General features: G+C 48.4%; 1 protein-coding gene across 2 annotated transcripts in view; it reads left to right on the top strand.

Moving 5' to 3' along the window:
• Window positions 1-15,147, top strand: part of TEAD3 (TEA domain transcription factor 3) — a 375,738-nt gene that overhangs the window by 347,963 nt on the left and 12,628 nt on the right. For both annotated transcript variants that reach the window (XM_078644325.1, XM_078644324.1), the window contains one exon: window positions 8,109-8,261. In XM_078644325.1, coding sequence (XP_078500451.1) covers window positions 8,109-8,261 — 153 coding nt within the window. The remainder of the gene's footprint in view (window positions 1-8,108; window positions 8,262-15,147) is intronic.

Genomic DNA, 15,147 nt, shown 5'->3' with positions numbered 1-15,147 from the left:
TGTGTTTCGCAGGAAAGGACTCGATGCTCTTCAGGTCATAGTGGGTTAGATCTCGGAAAACACTTTCTCGCTATAAATTGGTGATTGCTTGTGGGAGGACAGAGCATTGCTGCTCCTTCTGATGGTATTGCTGATAGTTTTATAAGGGGTTTGCAAATGAAGTACAAGACTGCACAGATCAAGGCTGCACAGTGACCTTACATTTCAGCGTAAAAGAGCACTATATTAACATTGAAGCCTTCTATTGGAAAATTATAAATGATTAAACTGAGATTCAAAAATGCGCATTCAAACTTTTAGATAGTAGTAGGAATGAGGAGAAATGATTTTTTGAGTGGGGACATTCTTAGGCTTCTCTTTTGGTTATAGAATCCGAGTTTGGATCGTAAGAAGGTTGGTCCCAGCCCATGGATTGCCCGGGAAGCAGGTCCAAGGAATTTGAAGGATTTTCTTCTTGTCTCTTGGAACCAGTGCAGTGGTCTATGCAGGCCCACTGATGCCTGTACTCTGTGTAAGAGCCCTAGGTAGGGTAAATAAGTCACAGAATTCTCACTGTGTGGAATGAGGCTCTTGACACTTGACCTGTGGTTGAAGACTGTGTGATTTTTCATTCCTGTCAATGCAGTTGGCAGTTGTTTCATTTTCTGGGGCCAAGAGGATGTAAGGCTATGTTTTTCACTAAATGCACAGATAAGTGTTTTTGTTTTTAGGAAGTTAGGCTTGAGTTAAGCTGTGACTTCATGGGGATATTCCAGTTTCAAGATGATCCGAGTATTTCCAGCATAGTTGTAGTAGGTGAGATTTAATGAAATCCTGTGGTTGAAAAGAAGGGCCAAGTTGTCCAGCCTAGAATTCCAAAGCCTGTCTACGGACTTGCTCCATAGCTTCCCAGCTAAGTTTGCGCTTTACAAGTCCTGTCAAGGATTTCATCAGGGGGTTAACAAATGTGCATATAGTGATCTAGAACAAGTCGGTGAGTTAAAAAACCCACCAGTCACTCTCTAATGGAAATTTGCATTTGGGCATATGGCGGTCCAAATTAGGTCAATCCCTATGTCCTTTTGCACAATTGGTCTCTCCCCAGTGGGATATGTCCAGCAAAGTTATTGTGTTGTGTAATGACGTCCGTGCTGTGTAAAAGCTTATTGAAGCTTTACACAGATCCCACTGGGAAGAGACAGATTTTGCAAAAGAGCATAAGGATTGACCTAATTTGTACCACCATGTGCCAGTGGCAAATTCCCACTAGGGAGTGACTGGTGGGTTTTTCAACTCGCAAGAACTGACCTGTCTGGATCACTATATGCATGATTCTTAACCCTGATGAAGTCCTGGAGAGGCTGAAACACGTTGCTGGGCTGATTGAAGTCTACAGTATTGATGGAAATGAATAAAGATGTTACTTTTGAAAAATCGAATTTCTGCTCCCGCTCCATATATGTAACAGAAGATGGAAATTATGTGTTAAACGGTTTCGAAACTCTTTAGAAGGATAAAATAATTTAATATTGAGTGTTTCCTCTACAATTAAGGTTTTGCGTAATTTTGACAGTTTCCGAGCAGTAGGACTGTAAGAGGTGGCGCACTACTAACAGACATTATTGTAATTGACACCAATGTAGTTGTCCAACATGCTCAGGTGGCTAGGCAAGGCATTCCACAGTTTCGCAGTCCTCACTGTGAAGGAACTACCCCCTTGTTGCATTTTAGCAAAGCGAGAGACATTGAGGAGACGCTGCTGATTAGATCTCAAAGTCCGTTCCTGGCAATATAGGCTCAGCCCTGACCTGAGGTAGCCTGGGCCCTTGCCAAGGATGGCTTGAAAAGCAAGGGTCAGTGCCTTAACCTCAATTCGATTCTCCTATTAACATGACCAGAGAATCTGGATTTCATTAAAGACACGGAGGCTAACATTATGCATTAATCCTTTAATGCCAACTCACAACAGCTGCTTACATCACAAAGGAACAACAAAGAACTAGATGACATCACGCCATCAATATAAGCCATGAGCAGGAGTAGAGCTGCCTCTTTTAAATGCGAACGAACGATGAGAAGTCTAATCAAACTGCAACTTGGTACAAGGATGGTGAAGATGTTGAAATCCAAGGAAGGAAGTGAAGCAAAAAGCGTAGAAATCCATTAATTCGAATTATCTGAAAACAAAATGAAGAGCATCAAAATTTGAATCTTTGACATACAAGGAGAATTCAGAAAGTTAGTAATAACGTTTGATGTAAGCAAACTTAAACTTTGAAAGTTGAATAAAACATTAAGTGTTATTAATGTCCAGTTCAACAAATATCCAAAATATATACTCCATCCAAGGGAGGGAAGGGGGGGATAATGTTAGCCTCCGTGTCTTTAATAAAATCCAGATTCTCTGGTCATGTTAATAGGAGAATCGCAAATTCATTACAAGACAAGGAGGCTACATTATGCATGTTGGTAGCCCTGAATAACAGCATCAGAAACATGTTCAATAGGTTTGCAGTAATGATGCGCAAAGTCTGCAGACTTAAGGATAACATCCAACTTACCACCAGACCAAAAAGATTTGCTGGACATAGCACTTCTTAACGAATGAGCTTGAAATTTAGAAAGATCAATACCAGCAAGTTTCATAGCCAACTTAACCCACCTAGCAACAGAGCAGGATGAAGTGGGTTTAAAGGGTTTGACATAGGAGACAAGAAGTTGATTTGCATCAGGTGGACGAAGATCTTTCATTCTTTATTCATACTCTTTCATGCAATCAACTACACAAAGTTTTTTGCAGAAATCAAAACGAGGATAAAAAATGAAATCAGACAGTCTTAGTTCTTCTATAGATTTCAAATTTAACACCAAACATGTCGTAACATCTATAAGAGATATCTAAAGCTTTGACGTCGGATACCCTGCGACAAGAAATCAGGCATAAGAGAGAGGCAAGTTTAATTGAAAGACATTTTCTGTTAAGAAAGGAGTTATCAGGCCAGGAGCAAAAAAGGTCAAGCAAAAGTTTAACATCCCAAACAGATTGATATTTAGGCCTAGGTGGCCTTTTAAGCCTGATACTTTTAAGAACTCTACAAATGATAACGTTCTTACCTACCATCTTACCGTTGACAAGAGAGTGTCCTGCGGAAATTGCAGATCTAAAACAGTTAATAGATCTATAGGAAAGACCACTGTCAAAGTTCAACCAGGTCATTCACTATATTGACGATAGGAGCTTCCACGGGTTCCAAGTCCCTTTCCGAGCACCAACTAGACCATTTTTAGGTGTCGTAACCTACAATGCACGCAAGCGCATTGAGGGATCGAGAATTCAAGTGCTCGAAATCCTCGTCAAACTAAGGGCTTCTTGCACTGCGGTTTTCTTACAGTTCACGTGAATGACGTGAACAAACAAGCACGCACATTCACGGCCGCACAGCACATCAAAGGGCTTCGCCCAGCGTGCGCTCTGCGGCTTCTCCTCCCCTAAGGCTTCTCCTCCCCTAATTAATCATGGCTGGCTGGCCGGCCGGCAGGCCGGCCCCCACACACCATCCCCCTCCGCTCTCTCCCCCACGGATTGCTATTACTTTTTGCCCTTGTTTAAAATGTGTATGTTGTGAGAATAAATGTATCTGTCAAAGGAGTAATCACCATATTGCTGACAAACGTTAGTGGGATAAACAAGCTCGTCCGCTGACTTTCCAGGCTTAGTAAACAGTCTGCATTTTACAAAGTAGAAAGCAACTACACACCACCCAGGAACCCGAATGTTGCCAGAGGGGCGGCCCTAAATAGTATCACGAGCGGGTAACACTAAACTCTGTTATCAGGCGGTGCAATAATGGTCTTTGTTAACAAGTTTACAATTTCTTGCAGATTTGCAACATCTCTTTGAGGTGTTGTGTCCCTTTAACGAAAGCAGCACATGTTCCGAGTAAAAAACAGGACATCTCTTTCCTGGCACATTAAACCATGAGTACTAAGTGTTCGTGCAGATGTGAAGACAGGACGCAGACAACGGGAACTCGCCCAAACGCTATTTTTAATCCAAGCGTTTCCTCTGTGGATGGCGACACATGCATGTCAGTGTGATCTTGGTGGCGGAGTTCCATCGACATGGGCCCACAATCAAACAGGGGCACTCTACCAACCCTCCCGAAGCTTCAGAGGAGGTGGCAAATGCCGTGGATATTAAAACAAAACAATCTCAGGCCTTCTTTGCAGAAGTCAACCTTGTTTTACGTTTTTGATGTTTTTCCCCGGAAAAGGTTGTCACAAAGGAACGGAAAATTTCACATCAATAGGCCTCCTTCAAAGTGCTGTAAAATTGAACAACCGAAAAAGGATTCTGAGCAAAGCAACAAACTTGGAAAAGACGAAGCCATTTGTCTGGTTTTTTTTTTAACATGGAGTTCACGTTTTCTTTTGCTATGGTACTATGGCGTGCTCGGCTTCAAGGTCTGACATAATGACTGCCTCCAGGCTGCGCCTCAAGCACCAATTTGCGGTTGTCATTTCATTAGAGGCGGCATCTGCTGACAGGCTCCTCTGCCTTTTGACCTCGCTGTGGCATCTACGCTATCTTGGCTCATAGCTATGCAGATCTAAAGTACAAGTGACATGCTCTAACGCAGGCACAGATGGACTGAAATCTGTCCACTTGACCAAAATAGACTACTACTCCGGCTCTCCATAGTGGTCAATGAAAAAATGTTAGAAATCGAGGCAGATGGCTTTCAGACTAAGAAAACTAATCTTAACTGACCCCTGTGCCTTTCTGAAAAAGGTTTGTGGATTTACTCTGCGAGAAAATCACTGGGAAAATAGCACATAAGAGCACTCTATGACAATTTTACTCCATTCCCGCCATAATGGAAGCCATGTTACTTGCTTTCTCGAGTCACAAACTAAAAACACTTTAACTATTAGTGACTCACAGAAACCAATCGATTCCTCACCCTCCTCAAAAGACACGATCCTTGACCCTCTAGGTGGAGAAATGTTCTCCCCAACCAATATATCCCACTCTAACAGCTCAAGGTGGTATCCACATGACCACGTCACGAAGTTTGTGACTAAATGGCTGAGGAACTCTCTTGAGATACAATCTCGCAACACTATGAGGTCTGAGTGTCCTAGACCATACATAGAAGATAAAGTATGCCAAACTCCTAACCTAGACCCCGACCTTATAAAGTTCTTATTCAAATTAGGCAAGGATCCCAGGAAGGGCCTTGAAAGGGCTCTTAAAGCCTGTCAGGATCGCCTTCTTGACCTTTTAGGCCCCCTTACTAGAATTCTCGACTTAGCTGAGGAATCCCACATTTCTAACTCTCCCCTTGATACCAATCTAATCAGGGGATGGAGCCAAAGAGCAATAGTGCTCCTTGGTAACGCAAATTCCTCGCTTAACATTGAGAGAAGGAGGACTGTCCTTAATAGAATAAATCCAAAACTCGGCGATCCTGCCAAAAAGAACCTTCGTCTAAACCAAATGGCCTCCTCTTTGGAGAAGACATGATTAAAATGCTTGGTAAATATGTCGCAACCTTTACCGCCTTGGACAGAGCTCAAAATAACATGAAGAGAGTTTTCCCTACAAACCCTTTTGGCCAGGCCGGAAGAAGGGGCCGCTCTTTCGGCTGCGGAAATTTCCGGCCCTTCTCATCAGGAAGAGGAAAAGGTTCTACCGTTAGAGGCTTCTACCCCTCCAACAACAGACAATACTATCCGCCAAGAGGAAGAGGTTCACGCGGAAGAGGCTCCCCCCCCCCCCTGTGGTGCTTCCAACAACACTACTCAAAGTAAGTGCTTCTCTTTCTTCTTCCCCTCCCAAGGTCGGGGGCAGGCTCAAACATTTCTTTCACATTTGGGAGTCCTTGACACAAGACCCCTGGGTTCTCGAGACAGTCCAAGGTTTCAAAATAGATTTCATAGAGATCCCATATCAATCTGTTACTCCAAATCCTCTGGTTCTTCCTTTAGAACACCTGGAAATCGTCAAAGAAGAGGTTTCCTCTATGTTGAAGAAGGGCTCTATAATCGAGGTACCTTGGTCTTAAAAAAACTTTGTAAGCACCCTCTTCTTAGTCGAGAAGAAGGACAAGGGTTGGCGTCCGGTAATAAACCTTCGGGAGGTAAACAAATACCTCGTTTATCGACATTTCAAGATGGAGGGCATCCATCTGCTCAGAGACCTTCTTCTTTAAGGAGATTGGTTGGTCAAATTGGACTTAAAGGATGCCTATTTCACCATACCCATGGCTATAGAACATCAACCCTTTCTCCAATTTATTTGGGACAATCGCCTTTTTCAGTTTCAGGCCCTTCCTCTCGGCCTTTCATCCGCCCCTTGGTGTTTCACCAAGGTCATGAGAACGATCGTATCCATCCTGAGAGCCAGAGGTTCAGGTAGAGACAGTTGGCGTAATCTAGCTGGGAAGTTACCAATGCATTTACCATGATCCTATGGCTCTCTTCTGGCAGGAAATGTAGAAATGTCCTGATGGATATAATATTTCCAAAATAGGCCGCGGAAACTTGCCGGACTTGTGCTGTAAGTGCAAGGTCCTTCTCCCACCTAACTCCAAGATTTCTAATCCAGTCCTTAGGAGAGGGCAACTCCCTTGGCCACCAAAGGTATGACAGGGGAGGAAATACTACATTGATAAACAAGACCTTCTGTCTTGTCTGCATTAAGCTTCAAACAATTTTCGTTCAGCCAGCAATGTCCTTCAGGCATTCCTTAAATTTATAAAAGGCTGCTGCGGATTGTTCTTTAAAAGAGAACACCTACTGAATGTCATCTGCATAGAAAACTACCTTAACCCCTCACTTGGATATGAGAGCCACCAGCCGGGCAAAGTAGATATTAACCCCTTCAGCGCTAATGACAAGGGTAACTCGTCATGGACTTTCCATTGATTTCAATGGAAAGTCAATGGAAGCTCATCAGGTGCCTTAGCAGCCAAGTGGTTAAAGAGCAGTGGACTTAAGGCACCCTGGGGCACTTCACATGTAAGTTGTTTGACTGGTGATGAGATAGGACGAAGGAAAACTTGTTGGCCACGGTCGTAAGGATAAGACCGGATCCAATTAAGTGCCACCCCCTGCACACCAATATGTTTTAGTCTTTCCAGCAGGATTGAATGAGACACCAGATCAAATGCCGCTGAGAGGTCCAACAGCACTAGCATGGCAGAAAAACCGCCATCCACTGACATACTCACTGATTCAGCTACTTCTACCAACGCTGTCTCTGTGCTGTAGCCAGACCGGAAGAATGATTGGGAATTGTGTAAGAGACCATTGGCTTCTACAAAGTTGGCTAGTTGTTGCTGAGCCAGTTTCTCTAGCACTTTGGCCAGTGCAGATAACAGAGAAATCGGTCTAAAGTTGCTAAGTACTTCAGGGTCCGCATTAGGTTTCTTCAGCAGTGGTAAATCAGCCCAGAGAAGAAGAAGCAGCCTATCTGAATAACCAGGTGTTTAGGTTTGTACGAAACAACATTTCAGTCTTTGCCTGTCTTAAGTAAAGGGGCAGAGAATTCCACAGCTTGGAAGCCAAAAACCTAAAGGAACCGATCCCCGTGTGAGGGTTTCTTCACAGCGGGGGACATAAGCCAGCAAGGCCCCCGTTGGTGACACCTCGAAGGTTGAATATTGCTTGATTACGGAATGTTGAGAACGGCACCTTTATTCGAGAAGGCCCTGTGGCATTAGCCATACGCTTTATTAGTGCTGATTTAGTGTTTCTTCCAGATCTCAACCTGTTAGCCTGCCTGTCAATAATGTGTTCTGTTTGTGGAAGTTTGAGATTTGTTAATAACAGCATTCATTGGTCATGTGTCTTTCTGCCCCATTCCAGCCTCGCTCTCTATACATTCCTAGACACTTTCTGTCCCGGCTCGCTTCATATATGTCCTCAGTGAGGCCTAGTTCCCGTTCCTATGTGTTCATCTGTAGTCATTTCCATTGACCCCTTGCGTTCTACACATCCTTGGTTTTCCAGTTCCCTTTTAACTATCTTAATGTGCCCAAGTTTGGCCATTTTATCTTGCTGTAAAAGATTGTTGCAATCGACCTTGCTGATTACTTGTGTATGTGGACTATGGTATCTTACAGACGGAGTATGCACGACTGGAGAATGGCCGCTTTGTCTACCGCATTCACCGGTCTCCAATGTGCGAGTACATGATCAACTTCATCCACAAACTGAAGCACCTGCCAGAGAAGTACATGATGAACAGTGTGCTGGAGAACTTCACCATACTGCAGGTAAATTTCTGGACCCCTACCCCTGCTCCCTAACAACTCATAGCCGTTGACATATGCTATAAACTTCACCATAGAGCAAGTAATTGTGCTGCTCCCCGCATTTCATTTATCTCAGGGAGCTTGCCAATATTTATTTATTTGTATATTTTGTTAACATGTAAGATGTGATATATAACTATATCCTCAAGGAGCCAAATGGCTCACTGCCTATTTCTCACAGAGGTACCCCACTCTCTTATACACAGATGAGTTCAAGAAAAAGGCATATTCATACAATGAAACGGCAAGAAAATTTAGAAAACACTACACATTGCAAAAAATATATAAAACGCAACAAACTTCCCATCATGCACTTCACCTTCAATACTTAATCGACCAGTCTCATTCCAGAATACACACAGACATTGTGGATATGCCAGTTGTGACTGAGCTGTGGGTATGCCAGTTGTGATCGTCCATACCATTTTCAATTTTGTACTATACCACAGTGTTGCATCATCACAAAGTTTTGCAGTCCCCTGGGTTTACTGAGTCCTTGGAACTCTCTATCCCTTTGTGATGATGGTGACACAGTAGGAAGGCCACTAACCCACACCTTCACTCGTCCATAACAATGGTGGGCAACATACTCACGAAATCTGAAGTTCTTTATAGTGTGGCATAACCAAACCTTCAGGTTCTAATCTCCCTTCCGCCGACATTCAGTGAGCAGACTGCTGGGGGCTTTATCACATGGCCTAAACCCACCGCACCCTTGAGGAAGAGCTGGTTCTTTGTGCTGATTAAAGCGTTTAAGCTGAATCACACAGACTGGGGTTTCTTCTTAAAGTGCAAAAACCTAACTACTGTAAGGGTATCACAATTTCAATTTGAATTTTCTTTGTGTGCCCCTGTCTTGGGAGCGGAAAGCTTTTCTATTGCTCCAAGATCTGCCTCCGATGTCAAGGTTGATGGCTCATCTTTCACAATGAAAGAAGCACCCCACAGAATGTTTTAAATCTTATAAATAATTTTTCTAGAAGCTTGTGGTATTGACGACGAAAGGAGAAATCACTCAAATTGAACGGGAAGTTGAGCTTGCACTTCAGGATATGGCGATCACCCACCAGAAGATATGTCCGTCAGTAGAATTACGATTCCCTTCCAAGAGAAGGGTCTCCTTCATTCCTAGACAGTTAAAGTTTCCATTCCTAGTGTCTTGCTTCCAACATTCCTAAAGTACACTGTTTGTCATTTCTTGCGAAGTGCTATTTCCAACTTTTAGAAGGTGTTATCACACGAGCTACTCCTTAACTGTGCAGTTTCAAGGCATCAAGGATATGCTGACACTTCCATGGTTGAACCATAAACGTTATGCAATCCTTGCAGTAAATCTCTAAATGGTGGATTATAAAAAGGCGTTTGCACGTACAATCTGATAGACATCTAGCCGCAGATTCCTTAACTTAGAATATCCCCAGGCGTGAGACTGGATCCGGATTTTTTTTGCAGCAGCACCTCTATGCTCCGGGGGACGGCACCACACGACCCCGCCCTGATGTCGTCCACGTACATGATGTACGCGAGGTTATATAAGTCCCTCCGGGCGCGCTGATGTCAGATTCCTTCTTTTCCGTGTGCAACGCGGATCCAGAGTGAGCGGTTCCTCTGGCCTCGCGTCGAACAGTGTGCGATGCCTTCGGGCTTTAAATCTTGTCATTCCTGTTCACGGCAGATGTCCACGACAAACCCGCATCTTATTTATATGTGGTGTTTGGGCGAGCACCATGACTACACGGACTGTGAAGCCTGCCAACGTCTGAAACCGAAGTTTCAGCGGGAGTGCCGTATGAAGCTTTTCTTGACACAGCTGTACCGGTCGGAGTCGTCTCGCCTCCCCGGGCCTCTTCGTCGATGGCAGGCCCCTCTACTGTTCGGCTCTGCCGTCGATTGCCCTCTAGGGTCCGGGGCCATTGTTCTCCACTTGGTAAGTCGAGGCGCTTGTCGTCTAGGTCTTCGACCTCACCTTCTTCTGTTGTCAGGGGCACTGGTTCCCGATGATGGTCCCCCCTCTATCTGCCCATTCCGGGTGTGGGGGCGACTCGGGCCAAATGGAGGCCTATGCTACGGCTTTGCAGGCCTCCCTTGGGTCCTCTCCTGTTCCTGGGGCGTTCTCAGGACCTGCGCTTCTTGTGGGTACTCCGACGGATTCACCAGCGGGTTCGCCCCTGCGCCAATGGAGCTTTTGCCTCCCAGGAACGTTGTAGGTGTGGTGTTGTTAGGGCACGGCCCCGTTGGGTCCCCCTCTACGGTCCACATGGAGTCATTAGAGCGCGGCCCAGCTGGGTCCCCCTCTATGACCCACAACACCGCTGCCACGCCGCATAGCTCCGCGGGCCTCCCTTTGGCGCCACAGGTGGTTGCCGGTGCTTATAGCCCTGACTTGAGCACACCCCATCCTTACGGGCAGACGGCTGCCTATCCGGAGCCGGGGTCAGCGCCGTTCTGGTGCCGGAGGCTCGCCTCCTCCACTCCTTTCTCCGGACTCGGAGCCTGATCTGGATGAGGCGGAGCCGCTGCCGGAAGCTTGCCTCACCGGCCCCGGCGCCCTCTCCTTCTTCAGAGGGAGAGCTTATCATAGTTTCGGCACCAGTCTGCGCCGACTCGATGCCGGATGCTGCCGAGTCTGCGTCTGACGAGGCACGATCAGTGCCGACACATGTCGTTTTGGCGCCGTATCGACGCAGAGTTCTGGACTCTTCTATAGAGGCCTCTGGAGAGAGTTTGGTGCCGCCCTCTCGCCCTGCATCACCGGAGCTGGTGTTGCCAGTGCCCCCTTGGAATTTTTGGAGCCTCCTCAAGAGCTCCCAGATCCGGCAGGCTATTTTCCTCCCCAGGAGCCCCGTCAAGATCCTCATTCTTCCATGGGGCTTCCTTCCATGGGACATTGGGCGCACCCTCAGTGTTTTGGGAGGGTCAGCTTACAACCCTCCCCCACTGATGAGCTGTTGTCCCCTCCGCGAAGGGCTACCGAGGCTGGTGCGTTTTTATTTTTTAGAGTGGTCTCATTGGCAGGGTCAAGGGAGCGACCCTTGACCCTGTCACCAGGCAGGTCGCTCCCCTCACCACCACGCAGCTCCCCTGTGTGTCCTGAGCCCGCTGCTGCAGACTCCCGTCTTGGTTGTAGCCGCTTCGCCACTGTACCTTGTGCCCCTCTGTTGGATTGTCATCTCTGTTACTTTCTGCCCCACTGTTTACCCTTGTGTCCCCTTCTCTCTGTGTCCCTTTTGCCTTCTGTGCCCCCTCTGTTGATGTTGCTCCATTTCCTTTCGGAAACCCTGTTCCTCCTTTCTGTGCCCTTCTGCCAACGGAACAGGATGAGGAATCGCCATCATCTACAGAAACACTCTCAAAGTCTCGACAGTCGCCGACGACACCCTCAGTCCCGCCGAACACCTGCACTTCCACATCCACACCGACCCCAACACCACCCTCAGAGGCACCCTCATCTACAGACCCTCCGGACCCCACTTCATCAGCACACACGCCCTCACTTCCACAGACTACATCCTCCTCGGGGACTTGAACTTCCACCTCGAGAACAACATCGACACCAACTCCTCCACCCTGATCGACAACATCGGCAACCTCGGACTCAGACAACTTGTCACAACACCCACACACTCCGCCGGCCACACGCTTGAACCAATCTTCTCAGCTAGCACCCACATCTCCTACGACCACACCACCGAACTCCACTTGACCGACCACCGCTGCATCCACTTCACCTTCCGGAAACCCACCACGCACCACCACACCCAGCAAATGCCCCGCCGCAGCTGGGGCAAGATCACCGAGGACCAGCTAACCTCCGCCCTCGCCCAAAACCCACCGCAAACCCGACCAACCTCGACGCCGCAGCCATCAGACTCAGACAATGGATCAACGACTGCGCCAACACTCTCGCCCCGCTCAAGAAACCCCCCAGCACCCACAACAGCAGGAGAGCCAGCTGGTTCACCGAAGGCCTCCAAGGGAACCAGCCGAAATCTGGAAAAAAACTGAACCCGTGAAAGAACACCGGAAAGCTACACAGCCCACAGGAACGCCACCCACCGACACCACCAACTCATCAGATCCGCCAAAAGTACCACCTTCAGAGACAGCATAGACAACAACGCACACAACAGCAAAGAGCTCTTAAGCATCGTGAAGGAACTCTCCAACCCCTGCTCCAACACCAACGACACCCCATCGTCACAAGACCTGTGCGACTCGCTAGCCACCTTCTTCTGTCACAAGATCGCAGACATCCACGACAGCTTCGAGGCCGCCACCACCCCGGCAACCACCGATACCCCCGCTCCCACAGACACCACCTGCACCAACCGCCTTCTCGCCTGGACCAACATCAACGACGACAGCACCATCAGGATCATGAACACCATCCACTCCGGATCCCCGATAGACCCCTGCCCACTCCATATCTTTAACAAAGCCAGCAGCACTAATGCACCCCACCTCCGGAAAACCATCAACATCTCCTTTGAAACAGCGACCTTCCCGGAGAGCTGGAAGCACGCAGAGATCAACGCCTTACTAAAGAAACCCACGGCGGACTCTAAGGACCTCAAGAACTTCCGACCCATCTCCCTGCTCCCATTCCCGGCGAAGGTCATCAAAAAGGCCGTCAACAAACAACTGACCAGCTTCCTCGAAGAGAACATCATCTTGGACCCGACCCAGTCCGGGTTCCGCAGCAACCACAGCACCGAAACGGGCCTCATCGCCGATGATCATTCTCGACAACGGAGAAACCGCGGCCCTCATTCTCCTGGACCTGTCAGCCGCCTTCGACACAGTCTGCCACCGCACACTAAGATCACGCCTCCACGACGCCGGAATCCAAGAGAAGGCCCTGGACTGGACCACATCCTTCTTGTCTGGGAGAACCCAGAGCGTCCGCCTCCCCCCCCCCCCTTCCGCTCCGAATCCACCGAGATCATCTGCGGTGTACCCCAAGGCTCATCCTTCAGCCCAACGCTGTTCAACGTCTACATGGCACCGCTCGCCCACATCGCCCGACGGCACGACCGTAACGTAATCTCCTACACCGACGACACCCAGCTGATCCTCTCGCTCACCAAGGACCCCCACACCGCCAAAACCAACCTGCAGGAAGGAATGAAGGCAGTCGCTGACTGGATGAGGAACAACCAACTAAAGCTGAACTCTGATAAGGCGGAGGTCCTTATCCTCGGTTCCACCCCCTCGGCCTGGGACGACTCCTGGTGGCCGACAACAGTAGGAGCACCCCTCACACCCCCACGACCACGCACAAAACCTGGGGGTCATCCTCGACTCCACACTCTCCATGACTAAGCAGGTTAACGCCGTCGCCTCCCCATGCTTCAACATCCTCTGCATGCTTCGCAGGATCTTCAAGTGTATCCCCACCAACACTAGAAGGACGGCTACCCAGGCCCTTGTCAGCAGTAGACTGGACTACGGCAACCTCACTCTATGCAGGAGCCCCGGCCAAACTCATGAAACGGCTCCAACACATCCAGAACGACTCTGCACGCCTGAACCTCGACATCCCCCGCCGCAGCCACATCACACCCCACCTGACAGACCTGCACTGGCTCCCCATCAACAAGAGGATAACCTTCAAGCTCCTCACCCACGCACACAAGGCACTCCACGACACTGGACCAGCGTACCTCAACAGTCGACTCAGCCTCTACACCCTCGCCCGCCCGCCAGCTCCGCTCCGCATACCGTGTTCTCGTCACCGTCCCCCGCATCAAAAGAGTGACCGCCGGCGGCAGATCATTCTCCCACCTCGCCGCCAAGACGTGGAACACCCTCCCCATCCGCCTACGGCAGACCGATGACCTCCTTACCTTCAGGAGACTCCTCAAGACCTGGCTCTTCGAACAGTAGCTGCCCGCGCCCCCTCCCCCAGCGCCTTGAGACCCTCACGGGTATGTAGTGCGCTTTACAAATGCTATAATTGATTGATTGATTGGCCACCCGCATTTTAAATATGCAACCACCTTCTACCCCTTTGTCTGTGGACCCCTTGCTTGAGGTCCTCCACCATGGGTCCGGAAATGTAGAGCCTCTTTTGCCTTTTGATGCATCCCTTTATTATGCCCTTTTGGGTACCTTGGTCCGGCCTACTTTACGTGACCCGGTGGCTCGTTCAGTTTTGCACCGCCACCGTCCAGCTCCACATGATCCTGTTTGTCTTTTTGTGCACCCTGATGCGCAGAGGTTTGTGTTGCAGACAGCCTTTCCTTCTCTGCCCCCTCTAACGCTTCCTCCCCCTCGGAAGTCCAGATGGCTTGAGTCATGGGGTAGGAACATCTTTGCATCCACTTGTGCAGCCCTACGGTCCTTGAATACAGTGTGTGTTTTAGCTCGGGCTACCTCTGCCCTGTGGAACACTGCAGAGTGTTTACTTCCTGCCACCTCTGAAGGTGCTCGCGTTGATCTCCTTCATCTCTTCAGGGATGGCTGCGACCTTGCCGGGTTCACAATCCGTTTTGCATTAGATACTGCGGATTCTTTGGGCCGAGCCATGGCAGATTCGATTGCCTTAAGGCGTCACGCTTGGTTGTGAGATAACGTCTTCCCTGAAAATATCCGGGAGGGTCTGGTCGCCCTCCCCTTTGATGGGGTTTTGCTGTTTGATGCTCACGCTGAATCGGCGGTTCACCAGCTTCTGGCTTTCGTCCTCCCACTTAGGTCCTTTAAGGCATGTCTTCTGTAGTGGTACTTTTTCATTTTGCATCCTTTAGATGCGCTCTGTGTTTAACATGGGCAGTGAGCTTTAAGTCTTCTTGTTTCCGTAGTAAAGGGTGCTTACACTTTTATTGGCGTCCCTGGATGCGTTTTGCTT

This window comes from Lissotriton helveticus, chromosome 5_1 (genome assembly GCF_964261635.1).
Source record: "Lissotriton helveticus chromosome 5_1, aLisHel1.1, whole genome shotgun sequence".
NCBI lineage: Eukaryota > Metazoa > Chordata > Amphibia > Caudata > Salamandridae > Lissotriton > Lissotriton helveticus.
This window is presented reverse-complemented; position numbering and strand designations above follow the sequence as displayed.